The 14,589-nt window shown below is 50.1% G+C and overlaps 1 protein-coding gene across 1 annotated transcript in view; it reads right to left on the minus strand.

Moving 5' to 3' along the window:
- Positions 1–13,796, minus strand: part of Bcr (BCR activator of RhoGEF and GTPase) — a 127,602-nt gene extending 113,806 nt beyond the window's left edge. The window contains 1 exon segment of the mRNA NM_001419609.1: positions 12,067–13,796. Within this exon segment, the coding sequence (NP_001406538.1) occupies positions 12,067–13,351 (1,285 nt within the window). The 5' untranslated portion in view covers positions 13,352–13,796.
- Positions 13,797–14,589: the final 793 nt, after the last annotated feature.

Below are 14,589 nucleotides of genomic sequence, written 5' to 3' on the forward strand. Positions count from 1 at the left end.
GACAGCCCATCATGGACCACGGGACTCAAGGTAGGAGCTTGAAGCAGAAACCATGGAGAGCTGTTTGACGCTCCACAAGCTCGCTCTCCTGCTTGTGCAGCTGAGTCTTACAAGGTTCGGGGTCACCCACATGGGGGTGATGATGGTGCACACAGTGCGCTGGACCCCTCTTACATCGACTAGCAATGAAGAAAATGCCTCAGATCTGACCACAGGCCAATCTGACGGAGTCAATTCTTCAGTGCAGGGATCTCTCTCGCTCCCCAGGCGACTCTAGGTGTTCGTCAAGTTTGACAGCTGAAGCTAATTACGACAATTGACCTGAGTTTGATCCCTGGATCCTGTTCCTACAGGGTAGTCGGAGAGAATAAATGTATAGAGATGTCTTCACACACACACACACACACACACACACACACACACACGCACGCATACACACACGCAGGACACATACATATACAGACAAACACACACCACACATATACACACATATACATACACGCATACACACATGCATGCACACGTTGCACACACATTCCCCCACATATACAGACACATGCACACACCACACACATACACACACATGCATACACAACGCACACACATACACACACTTAATAAATAAAATACTAATGAATGAATTTAAAAAACGTCATAATCATCCTTCTAAAGTGGCTCCAAGCTTTCCCTCTACACGCTGGCAAAAGTGGGCCCTTGTGGGGAAAGGGGGTGCCTTGCCCCCCCAAACCCTAGCTTATACGGTCCCAAAAGTCACAAGGCCAAGTGGTCCAAGAACACAAGAAGGCTGACCCTATCGAAGGGGACAAAGGCCAACCTGTCCCAGGAGGCTCATTCTGTACTGGGCTCAGCTGATGTTGGTAAGGGGTCTTAGTCTTCTTATCTGATATGTTTGAGACCTCACCCCAAGTGACATTATTTGGCAGCAGGAATAATGGGGCTCCCTGAGATCTCTTTTAAAGGGCGCTAATCTCATCGAGAAGGATTTCATTCTTACTACCCAATGCCATTCATCCCCTGGGAATCAGAATGGCCTGGGATGTGTGCCTCAATGGAAGAGCAATTGCTTAGCATACTGGGGCCCTGATATGATACCCCGCACTGCAAAGAAAAGAGAAAGGGGGGGATGGAAAGGGAAGGAGGGGAGAAATATCATCCCTAGAAATCTGTAAAATAAGAGGGGAGAAATGACGTCTCTGAGTGGCTGTGGCTTTCAAGTCTTCCTGAAAGCTGGGACTAGATGTTCCCATGGCAGCAATAGTTTCCCACCAACCACTGTTTTCCTACCAGACTAAAAAGACTCCTGGGGGGGATAGGAGTGGGTGGGTGGGGATGGGGGTGGGTGGAGGGGGAGAGTATCTCTGGACAGACAACTGTCAAGATGCCTCACACCCCAGGAGTCACCCTGTGCCGTGTAACTGACTAATGGTGCCACTTAGGCCCTTCAAGAATGCCTGGCCCTTAGCCAGGTTATATTCTAGGCGTCTCTGTATGTCTCACTCACCCTCAGACCCAACCAGTGCACAGCATATAATTATGATAATGATCTTGCTGCAGCCACTTCACAAGGATGTTCCGAGGGCCCATGAAACAGACTCCAAAGAAATCGTATTTACTACATGGGAAAAAAAAAAGCATCTGAGTCTTCCAGCTCCAGCGTAGGCAGGCACCTTTATGCACTGGCTAACTACTCTTCTCTTGGGTACCCATAATCCCTCAGGTCCCAGCAGCGAGGGTCAGAATCCAAGACGCTAGGTTAGCAGGACACAGAGCGTTCTCTGTAGCTGAACAGGAAGGGTCCAGGGGTCAGCAAAGGAGGAAACATAACAGGCCAGACTGTCTCCAAAGCTCAAGTTTCATTCCTAAAGGGACCTGTATTACTAGGCCCCAGAAAATCTACTGCTGCTTATTAGATGGGATTAAGTGGGTTTCAGCCAGAATGTGGAAGGGTCTAAGCAAATCAAAACCTTAAAGATGGAGCCCCTCAGGGCTGGAGAGATGGCTCAGGGGTTAAGGGCACTTGCTGCTCTTCCAGAGGACTCAGGTTTGATTCCCGGTACACGTGGCAGCTCATAATAATCTGCAACTCCAGTTATAGGGGAGCTGAGGGCCTCTTCTGGCCTATGCAGGCACCAGCCACATATGCGGTATACACATATACAATACATACAGGCAAACGCTCTTACATTTAAATCTTAATAAAAAAAAAAGAAGATGGGATTTCACTTCAGGTTTGTCTGTCCCATGGGGTCCGAGACGCAGAAAGACCAACCTAGGCTCTGAAACTTCTCCGCTGAACAAATTCTACCTGAGGACCCAGAGTATGACAAATCCTACAGGACAGAGAAGTAGGGCACGTTCTGCCTTTGTCTTAAGGCTCCTGACTCCCTCAGAAGGAAGCCAGTCATACTCAGGATTAACAGGAAACAAAGGCTAACCCATAGCTAAAAGCTACGTGGAGAAAAATGCTTGGATATTACGAAGGGTTTGTTCTTTTTTTTTTTTTTTTTTTTTTTTTTCGGAGCTGGGGACCGAACCCAGGGCCTTGCGCTTGCTAGGCAAGCGCTTTACCACTGAGCTAAATCCCCAACCCTGAAGGGTTTGTTCTTTGTGTTGGTTGGTTTTAAAAGGATAAGCCCATGAAGGTTAAAAAGTCTTTCACCCAATTTATGAAGAAGAGCATGAGAATTGCCCAGAGGACACTGCCAGGTACGTACCTCATGTTCAATAAATACCTCTGAGTTACTGAGTGGGGAGACTGGCTGCCTTGGGAGAAGTATGAATCAGGATAAAAGTATGGAAAAGCCCATGCTAATGATAACTTCAGGGGCTGGGGAGATGGCTCAGTCAGTTAGATACTCGCTGTGCAAACATTAGGACTTCAGCTCGTTCCCCAGCTCGTTCCCGTTCCCCAGCACCCATACAAGAGAGTGAGCTTCTCAGCAGCTGCTTGTCAACCCAGTGCTGGGGAGGCAGAGACAGGAGGGCCCACGAGGCTCCCTGGGTCCTCAGAAGTGTGAAAGGTTATAGGAAAGCTACTGTAGCTAAAAATAGAAGTGATAAATCCACGAGTAGAAAAGCACTGGCCGGGCTGGAGAGATGGCTCAGCGGTTTAGAGCACCCGACTGCTCTTCCAGAGGTCATGAGTTCAATTCCCAGCAACCACATGGTGGCTCACAACCATCTGTAAAGAGATCCGATGCCCTCTTCTGGAATACCTGAAGACAGCTATAGTGTACTTATATATAATAAATGAATAAATCTAAAAAAAAAAAAAGAAAAGCACTGGCCAGCTTAGGCTGCACAGTAAGATTCTGTCTCAATAAAATAAAATAAAACAAAACAAAAAGACAGAAGGAGAAGGAGAAAGGAAAGGAAATGATAGATCAACAGATGGACTTCAGCAATGACTGGTCTGGTCAACAACTTACTAAGTGACCAGGGATGTGGTGGCTCCTGAAGCATTAGCTTGTGGCTCTCCCAGTGCCTGGGCTTAGTGATGACTCATACCACCCACTGGCTAATACTACTGTGTTTTCTTCTTTTCCTTCCTTCCTCCCTTTCTTTCTTTCTTTTTTTTTTCTTTTCTGCTTGGCTTATCTCAAACTTGCAAGATAGTCGAAGGCGATCTTGAATTCCTTACCCACCCACCTCTACTTCCTAAGCACTGACATCACTGGCATGCCTTGTTTATGTGATACCGGAGGACTGAACCCCAAAGGCCTCCCGCATGCTAGGCAAGCACTCTAAGAACTGAGCTAATCCCCAGGCCTGCACCATTTTATTCAACTTCGCCCTATAACTTAGCTATTCTGCGCACCATTTCTCTTTGGCATGACAATTTTTTTTCTTCTGTGGACTTCAACCGTGCACCTCACAAAGTCTGGGTAAAGTCCTGGCTCTCAGTTCCTCAGACTGTGACATTTAAGAAATTAGTGAATCAGTTCTCCAGGATCTAGCTCCCGCCCTTCAACAAGGAAAGTTCTTTTTAGCACAGCCAGATAGAGACCATTACAGAAAACTATAACCAATCAAAATACAGAGTTGGGGAGCTCAGCCCCAACTGATACACTTGCAACACAACTCCTCCATCTAAGGCTGAGGGAACGTTGTGGAAGAAGAAGTGGAAAGATTCTAAGAGCCCCAGGTTCAAGGAGTTTGCTGTGAGACTGTGTTTTCTAGAAACCTCAGAAGCTACACTCATCAAGCCTCACCAACATGGCTGCTCAAACACTGAACAGGGACAACAATCACAGACTTGCTAACATGGACAGTTGTGGGGGTTTCAGAGAGATCAGAGGCCTCAACTCTAGACAGAGAACTACAGGCAAGTAAGGAATGCTGAGAGCAAGAGAAATAGTCTTCTCCAAGGAAGAGCACACCAACTGATTATCCAATACCACACGGTCAGCCCTGAAAACATGCACACAAACAACATTATACACGCTAAACAGGTTACATGTATTTAGGAACATACACACATACACATAGAGACACAGACACACAGACACACACACATAGACACACCCAGACACACACACAGACATACACAGACACACACACACCCCAATTAAAAAGAGACCATGAGGGGCTGGAGAGACAGCTCAGCAGTTAAGAGCACTGACTGCTCTTCCAGAGGTCCTGAGTTCAATTCCCAGCAATCACATGGTGGCTCACAACCATCTGTAATGGGATCTGATGCCCTCTTCTGGTGTGGCTGAAGACAGCTACAGTGTACTCACATACAGAAAATAAATAAATGTTTAAAAAAAAAAAAGAGAGAGACCATGAGTCCATGAGTTTGGAGGCAGGAAGGGAAGGGGAGAAATTGATGTAATTATTATCTCAAACACTTAAAATTAGTAAACTATGGGGTCATTTCAGTGGTCTTAATCCCAACTGACCAACGTCTTTTGAAGAAAGAGAAATTGGGACATCCAGAGATGCCAGGAAATACTGTGAGAAAGGCATTTAAAAAGTGGCAAGCACACACCACATCCAGGAGACAGGCCTCAGAGAGACTTCTCCCAGTGCCTTATTCACGTCAGCCTCCAGCAGTGTGAGAAAACATTTTTGTTGTTTTGTCTACCCCAATCTGGGGTATATTGTTACATAATAGCGACAGCTGACTAGGCCACTTCAGGGCTGTGGGTGTGAAAGTCAGGCAAAGAGAAAACGCCCATCATTAACAGACGTGTTTTCTCCAAGAAACACACCTGTTAACGTCCAGCGGCTAGGGAGTTAAAGGTGAGACAGCCGCCTGGGGGATTTTAAAGCCACACTTAAATTAAGCACACTAGACACTGGACAAATAGTATAGGATTCCATTTACGTAAGATACCCAGGATAAACAAATCCCCAGGGACGAAAGGTGGAATCCCAGCTGCCAGGAACTGGAGGTGAGGAGGAGGAGAGTAAAGAGTTATTTAAATGGATACAGTTTCTGTTTGGAAAATCAAACAGTTGAAAAGCTAGGCTTGGAGGTAGGGTTCAGGCTTAGAGCCTGTGCTTAGCAGTGCCCTGGATCAGTCTCAGACCCCACCTGAGATTTGAGCACTGGTGATGGTTGTACAACAGGCCACTGGACAGATTAGGGACCTGCTCAGTGGGACCGAGTAGGGACCTGCTCAGTGACAGACTTATGACCTAGCACATGCAATATCTTGGGTTTGATTTCTGACTTCTCTAAGACTGAAATCGCACATTTTGTCATGTATATTTTACACTGAAAATAATAATCAGGTTGGAATAACGTAGTCCAACTAAAATCACTACACTTCTCAGAAGAAAACACATCTCCTTGAAGCCACTGTATTTCAACCAGGATGAAAAACTCCTAGGGGCTTTATAATTAGTAAGCTATTCACCCCAAGCCTTCATTCATAAAAAGACACCAGCCTTAGCCAAAACTTGGACCTGCTACTTAACAACCTGAGAACACTTCCTAGATACCTATTAGTTCACTCTGGACACCGCCCTCTCAGCCCACAGGAGGAAGGTGCAGCCTGGGCCTCCCAACACTGCTTGATCCTTTCCCAAGTGGGTTTACCAGATACCTGGCTGCCTAGACTCCTTGTCCTGATGGAGGCAGCAGACACAGACAGACAGACAGAAAGACATACACACACACACACACACACACACACACACACACACGCACGCACGCACGCACGCACGCACACCTTCCTAGTCATAGGACTCAAAATCAACAAAAAGACAAGGTTCCTAAAGCCAAAAGTGACAAGATTAATTAAAAAAGAATCACAGAGTAGATTTGGTCCCTTGTTCCACTCAACTCAACAGCTCTCTCTGCTTCTTTTATGAAAAGTCTCAGAATACTTCACTTCCTCCCCCAAACACCTCAGCCTGTCAGAGCTGGAGAGTATGTAAACAACGTCACACAGATTGTTTGCATGTTGGCTCACCCTTAGCTACCTTAGGTCAGAGGAAGCCTGCACTCAATGGAGACGCAGACATGGGTTCTGGTCTGAACAGGCCATGAGTAAGCCAACTAGAGGCACTCATGTTCCAAAGCTACCCACTCAAGCCAGTTAACTACATTCCAGTCAATCACTCCAGAGAAAGACAACGCAGGGGTCACTCTGACACCCATACAAGAATCCAAAGGATAAAAGACAACACACTGAGAGTCAGGCTAGAAGCATCTTGGCAGGGGAACAAGGCCTCGGCATGAAAAGCCCTGGGCTGGAACCCCAGAAGAAACAAAACAAAGACCCTAAGGAGTTTCTACAACAGGTTATGGGGAGCAAGTAGGGCAGAGGTTTGAATTATATGTCCCCAGATCTAAAGAAGGGAAGGGTCTTGCATGGTCGGGGTACATGAATAGTACCAGATACTTGGAAGATGACTGCTTGAGCTCAGGGGTTCAGGGCCAGCCTGGGTAACAAGGTAAGACCTTAAATCAAATACATACATGTATATAAGTATATACACATCATGTATATAGATAGATATATAGACAGACAAAATGAATGAATGAATGATCAATCAATCAGGAGTTCAGGGCCAGCCTGGACACCATGGTAAGATCTTAAATCAAATATACAAATAAATAAATGATAGACAAACGGACAATTTGCATCTAAGCTGTAAGACAGGTAAACGCCAAGGGTATTACACTTAAGAAAAGTATGAGACAGTCTTGAAAAGACAAAACAGTCTGTGACTGTACCAACTCGAGTCACCTAGAACCTTCAACTTCACAGAAACAGAAAGAAGAGTGGGGTCGTCACACACTGGGAGCACACTGTGCTGTCCACAGGGACAGAATTTCTGATAGGGACAGTGTACACAGTATGAATAAGTTCAGTGTCACAGAACTGCATGCTTTAGATGGTCAGGACACATTAAGAAAGTAAATAGTGTGTGTTTATTACCTTAAACCCCTTTTTCTGGTGGTACACACCTTTCCAGCACCTGGGAGGCAAAAGTAGGCAGGCGTCTCGAGTTGGAAGCCAGCCGGGTCTTTATTGCACGTGTCCACCAGAGTTACACAGTAAGAGGGTGTCTCAAACTAACAGATCCCTGCTCTGGGCACATGCATTTCCCTTGGCTCACCAACCCACCTCCACTCTTGGCATTGCTCTCCCTTTGATAAATGCTTCCTACATTTATACTTCTTTTAAAAAACAAAAAGATTTAAAAATTTTTGAGATAAGCGCTCTTTTTATGTAACTTAGGTTGGCCTCAAACCTATGATCCTACCTTGGCTCCCCTAAATTAAATGATAAATTTTCTATGTGTGTGTGTGTGTGTGTGTGTGTGTGTGTGTGTGTGTGTGTTTAGTTTAAAAACAAATCTATAGGGGTTGGGGATTTAGCTCAGTGGTAGAGTGCTTGCCTAGCAAGCCCTGGGTTTGGTCCCCAGCTCTGAAAAAGGAAAAAAAAAAACAAAAACAACAACAACAACAACAACAACAAAAAAAACCCCCACAAATCGGGGGTTGGGGATTTAGCTCAGTGGTAGAGCACTTGCCTAGGAAGCGCAAGGCTCTGGTCCCCAGCTCCGGGGGGGGGGGGGGGGGGGGGGGTTGGGGATTTAGCTCAGTGGTAGAGCACTTGCCTAGGAAGCGCAAGGCCCTGGGTTCGGTCCCCAGCTCTGAAAAAAAAAAAAAAAAAAAAAAAAGACTGTAAAAAAAACCCCACAAATCTATAATCCCAGCCCTTGAGACGTAGAGGAGGATCAGGAGTTCAAAACCAGCATAGGCTATATAGTAAGACCCCCCGTCTCAAAAACTATCCCCTCCGAAACATATACAAACTCCAGAGTCAGGGAAGGTGGACTTGGGACCCCCAATCATTTGTTGCCACCCGTAGACAACTAGTTCTTCGCATCTTTGGCAGCTGGACTACTGCTAACACACCAAGAAAGCTGTGAGCGTCCCTGATCTCACTAAATATGTATCCCCTCTTCTCTTAATGGTTAAGCTTCCAGACGGCAAAGGTCATTTCTCCTACTCTGTGACCTACACAGGAAAGAGGGAAGGGTTCTTTATAGAGAAGGGCCCATGGCTGTCTGTTTTCATCCTTAAGGGTGTGGACACACCACAGACCCCCCCAAACACACCCAGTTAAGATTTTCAGGAGAAGAGATTGAGCATCGGGAAGAGGTGGAGCCTAGGACCATGAGCCTCCGGAAGAGGTGGAGCCTAGGACCATGAGCCTCCGGAAGAGGTGGAGCCTAGGACCATGAGCCTCCGGAAGAGGTGGAGTCTAGGACCATGAGCCTCCGGAAGAGGTGGAGCCTAGGACCATGAGCCTCCGGAAGAGGTGGAGCCTAGGACCATGAGCCTCCGGAAGAGGTGGAGTCTAGGACCATGAGCCTCCGGAAGAGGTGGAGCCTAGCACCAGGCACCTGGAGCTCCTAGGAGTTCAGCTTTGCCATTTCTTGGTTGCATCCTTGTCTGTAGATGGACAGACCACCAGCAGCTGATGGAAGAGCTCAGGAGGGATCCTGCAGGAAGCACCTTGTCGTGTGCCCAGCACAGAGCATTTTGCAGGATTTCCAGCTTCTTCCCTTGATGTTCCTCACAGTTCACACGACAGAACGTTAGGGTGACCTCCGTCCCCACATGTACGCACACGCTATGCGTATACGTTTTCCTTATTGCTCTTTTTAATGAACGTCAGTACGTAACCCCGACAGACATGGATGGCTGAGCAGTAATGGGGCCCCCTTCCCCGTAACATACAAGACAGAGAAGAACGTTCAGCACAGTTTAAATGTTCTCTGGGCTACCACACCTGGGCACGCTAAGGCCAAAAAGAACTCAACTAAACATACAGTGCGCAACACTAAGAGAGAACCCTAATGTAAAGTACACACTGTGGGTGATAATGACGTGTCTACATTGCTTTAGGAACAGTCACAAATGTACTCTTTTAGTGGGGGATGTTGATAACAGAGGAGGTGGTTTGGAGGCACAGGATATATGGGAAATCTCCACACTCCCCATTCATCTATGCTGTAAACCTTGGAGTGCGCTGAAAATTTTAACTATTACAAAATGGTCCAAGATATAATGGCTCTGCGGTTAAGAGCACTGGCCGCTCTTCCAGAGGACTAGGGTTCAATTCCCAGCACCCCTGTGGCAGTTCACAAACGTCTGTAGCTCCTGCACCAGGGAATCCCAACACCCTCACACAAACACACGTGAAGTCAAATCACCAATGTACATATATATTTTATATATGTATATATATATGTGTGTATATGTATATATGTGTGTGTGTGTATATATATATATATATATATATATATATATATATAGTAAATTCCTGCACTCCAGTCTGTTATCTGATTGTGGTATTGGAGATTTAACCCAGAGTTTCACACCACTACTCAGCCATGCCTCAGCTCTTAACCGAAACGTCTGAGGGCACTTTCCGTGCTAAAACAGGCTTTTAATCTCAGCACTTGGGAGGGAAAGATATGGATCTTTATGACTGAGAGGCTAGCCTGGTCTACAAAACCAGTTCCAGGGGATCCAAAGCAACACAGTAAGAGTCTGCCTGGCCCCCAAATCTCCTGCCCCCCCCAAAAAAAAGGAAAAAAAGAAAGAGAGAAAGAGAAGTCTGAGGGACACAGGTGTGGGGGTGCATGCCCGTAACCCCAGCATTTGGGAAGCAGCAGCTCACTGCAAACTGGAGACCAACACTGGTCCATGTGACACGTTTTAGGCTAGACAGAGCTTCACGGAGAGGCCCTATCTCAAAAAGGCACAAAAGAATGTTTAAGGGGAAAACATAAAAGAGAATGTGGGGCTTCAGAGTAGTCAGAGAGAAACAGAAAGTTCTAAGATATGAAACTTAACATCTAAGCCACTTGCTCAGAAACTAACCTATTTTCCTCTCAGGACCCACCTCCTTCTCATCCCTGCCTTTTCCTACTCAGACTTAGACTACGTTTGATTATGTGGAGGGCAGCATGGCCATTTCTACAGTAGGTATAGGAAAAGCTGGGCTCAACTTTCTGGAAACTTGGACCTCCCTGCCAGCAAGAGAGTATCAGACTGTAGGTCTCCATAGGAAGCTTCTCGTCTTCTTTATGAATAACATCCCCCAATCATGACAGCACCAAAAGCCAGCTCAAATGAGTTCACCTTGCAAACAGCTGGCTAGACGTGGCTGGTGCCCAGGAATCATTGGGTCATCCTCCAGACCTGAAAGGAGCTGGTGGCTGTGCCTTCAGAGCCAATGTCTGACCCCTATTGCTTTTCATCCCTCCTCTGGAGACAAGGAAAGCAGCTGGACCAGGGTACAGGCAGGTTAGGTCCAACTACACACTGCACTGGCCCAGATGTAAGATCAGCAGCAACTAGAGCCTGCTGAACAAGACAGGGTGCTGGGCACAGAAAGGCAGCTTAATAGAGCCAAAAATAGCCTCGCTTTTTTTTTTTTTTTTCAACAGGATTCTGACAAATGAAGCACGTGCAACTCCATCAGCAAGGGGGAGAAAAATCAGGGAAGCCAAAGACCAGATCAGCTCAACAGAAGCAAAGATTCCCAGAGCTTCCTGACAGCTGTACACCCCCAGCACACCCCTCCCACCTTACTCTGATGGAAAATTCTGCCTGGATCTCGAAACCATAACCTAGTCCCATAACCCCACACATCCAATGGTGCCTGTCCCGTGTGCAGCAATGAAGTTATGGTTTATCTCAGCGCTAGAGTCAGACCATGGATTAGGAGCCTCAAACAAGACCCTGTTGAGTGCTCACCCGAGAAAATGAGGCAGCAAGAGCATGCGGGAGGACCGGAAAAAGAAGATGGGGTCTGGAGATGTAACTCAGAGGTGTTAGCATGCCTTGAACTGGCATGGCACTGGGTTTGAACCCCAGCACCACAAGAAAAAAGAGACAGACAGACAGACAGACAAAACTCAGTGGCGGTTGACAGAGGAGTCTACGGGTGACTAATGAAGGGTGAAGCGAAGAAGATCAGGATGGTGTGGGATTACCCCACCACGTAAAGTCTTCAACCTACTGGTTTTCGGTGGCCCACTGAGTCAGAACTCACTTTCTTCTAAGTCCTCTCTTCACCTGCTCTCACTTGCTTAACAAGTGAATCTGACACATCTAAACCCTCCAGGCAGCTTGCACATCTAGAGTTCCCCTAACGCGTCATATTACCACTCCAAGACCAGAACAACCAGGTGGCAGGCTGTGGAGAAACAGCACAGATCCCCCACCTCCCAAAGGAGCTAATCCGGGTGGGCAGAGACGACCGACTTGTCCAGCATGGAGAGAGCACACGGCTATCTCTCCCCCAATACTTCGGCAACCCAATACTTCGGCAACCCACCAGCTTTGGATCTAGAACCAAGAGAGCGCACCACCAGCCATTCCCTTGTAATCCCCTACCCCCATCCATTTGCCTTCAGGAAGAAGGGGGTGGAGTCAGTTCAGGCGCAGGGCCAAAGAGACACAAAAGCGCTTGAAAATCATGCCAAAAAGTACCCATTTCTCCCATGTCAATCTACTTAAAGAGTCTAGAACAGGTCCCCCGTATGCCCACAGGAGGCACTCACCTGCTTCCCCCTGAAAGGTGCTGTCCCCATCACTGGGCCAGATCTGCCCGGTCTTGCGAACACCTACTATGGTAGCCTCAGACACCACAACCTGGCACTGCCGGTGCCGCTTCTGGCACTGTGGCGTCGGAGGGCTGCTGCTGTCAAAGGACTGTTGTGAATTCTGCGAGGGTGAGCGACTCTTGTCCCGGAACATACGGTAGGTGGTGGGGCTTGGTGACACGCGGCTGGACTGGCCAGAGGAAAAGTCCTCCTCACTGGAGGTGAGGTTCTCATTGGAGCTGCAGTCCGGAGTGTAGCCACCTCCGCTGTCCTCAAAACTCCGAGGCGAGTAGGACCTGCGGGGCCAGGTGAGGCGCTTCTCCTGCTCTGAAGTGCTCTGGCTTCGCAGGAGAGGGCTCTTGCCCTCCCCTTCCACCATCATACCCCCGACGTAGATGCTCTGGTAGGGTTGATACTCCAGGGGCGGCCAAGGGGGCCTGTTGCCGCCATTGGCATTGATTAGGTTGTCCTTCAGGAAACGGGGATTCAACTCTGCATCCTCATAGTCACCGTCGAGGCCGCAGCTGCTCTCCGAGGAGCGCCCACGGTAATGGGGTCTGGGTGCTTCCCCCAGGCCCTGCCCGGCGCTCTGCTGGGACTTCTTGCGCTCCATTTGCATGGCCTGGCTGCCCAGAGAACTGATTCGGTCGGACACCTCTTTGTCGTTGACCTTCACCAGGCCGCGCTCGTGGTGGAACTCGACGTTCACGTAAAAGGGCTTCTCGGCGTCGGCAGAGCCGGGCTGGGCAGGTCCCTTGCGGATCTTCTCGAAGTTGGATCTGAGCGCCGCCACGCTGGTGGGGGGCCCTCGGTCGTCCCGGTCCGCCGGCGCAGCAGCCGCTGGCCTGCGGGCAGTCGCCGGTCGCCCCTTACTCGGTGACCCTTCTCCGTCCGGCCGCGCCTCCGACTCCTCGACGGGCGCCGGGTCTGCGCCGTCGGCGGGCGCGGGCGGCAGGCGCGGGGCGGACGCTCGGGGCTCGGCGGCGCCGTCCGGGGGCTGCGCTGCCCGGCGAAAGCCCCAGCGCTGCCGATCGTAGCTCTTCTTCTCCTTGGCCAGCAGCGTCTGCAGGTAGATCATGCGGAAGCGCTCCTGGTTCACCTCCTGCTCCAAGCGCCTAATGGAGGCCTTGCAGCGCTCCAGCTCCTGCTCGATGTCACCCACCGAGCGCAGCTCCATGCGCGGCGGCTCCGAGTCCGGGAACTGCGCTCTCCAAGCCTCGGCGAAGCCCACCGAGTCCACCATGGCGCGGCCGGCTCACCTGCGCCGAGGAGCTGCGCGCCGGAGCCCGGCTCAGCGGCGGCGCGGGGTTCTTACGGTGCCGGGCCCCGGGCGTCCGGCGCCTCCCATGATCCCGCGGCTACGGCGGCGAACAATGCCCGCCCCCCGGGGCCGCAGGTGAGGCGGGAGGCTCGGCCGCTGCGGCGGCGGCGGCGGCGGCGAGGGGCGCGCGCGGGCGGGGGAAGGGCGCGGGGTTGCGCACGCCTCTATTGTGTGCGGGGCTCCGCGGCGCGCGAGGCGGCGGGAGCGGTCCTCCGCAGAGCAGGGCCGCCGCGGGCCCACGGCCGCAGCCCCGCGGGCTCCTCGCCTCCGGTTCCCGCGCCGCCCCGCAGCCTTCCGGGCAGGCGCTCCGCTCAGCACGGCCAGCTCTCGCCGCACTCCCGCCCCGGCCCGCACTCAGCGCTGCAGGAAGGGGAGGACCGGGGGGCGGTGGCCGCGGAGCGGCTGACGGGGCTGGGCGCGCCTCTTAAAGGGGCCGCGCCGCGGGAAGAGCATTGGGTCCTTGAATACGACCCGGACCACTGCAAACTGGTCTGATCCCCTTCTGGACACAGAGGTGCCCCAGACCCGGTGATTCCGAGCGATCTCTCCACCGCGGATGCTCTGGCTAGTTCTTCATGCCTGGAAGAGAAATACCTGCTTCCTCTTTTCTGCACCCACTAACCTCGGTGCTAACCGCACAGGGAACGAACACCCAGCAGGGCCCAAACTATTGAGAAATCAAGCAGGGCAGGTCACCCATGCCAACAGCTCGGGTGCCAGCCAGTGAGCCTCTGGTGCTGGAGATCTGAGGTGGGTAATGGAGCTTAACAATGGCCACTGAAGTTGTCACCGGACTCTGAGTGACACTTAGGAATTTCTCCCCCTCTGCTCAATCAATGAATCTCCCTTCCTGAGTAATGACTTTTGACCTCTGGAGGCCAGTGTCGTGTTTTCGGGGTCTCTTTCTTCCTGGGAAGGGATCGCACACCTCCTTCTTAACCACAGAGCTGGGTGGAAGACAGGAAACCTTTAATAATCGTTCCCAACGAAGCTTAGGGATCTGAGTCACTTAGCAGAGATGCTCTCCATATATGCTCTCCTGAAAACAAAATGGAACCCAGGCCAGCCTGCTGGGTGAGGTGAAAGGCAACAGGATTTGGCAGCTGAAGAACAGCTGAGTTTTGGCTACTTTTCCCACTTCCGTGCCTCAGTTTCCCTGA

Source organism: Rattus norvegicus, chromosome 20 (assembly GCF_036323735.1).
Source record: "Rattus norvegicus strain BN/NHsdMcwi chromosome 20, GRCr8, whole genome shotgun sequence".
Classification (NCBI taxonomy): Eukaryota; Metazoa; Chordata; class Mammalia; order Rodentia; family Muridae; genus Rattus; species Rattus norvegicus.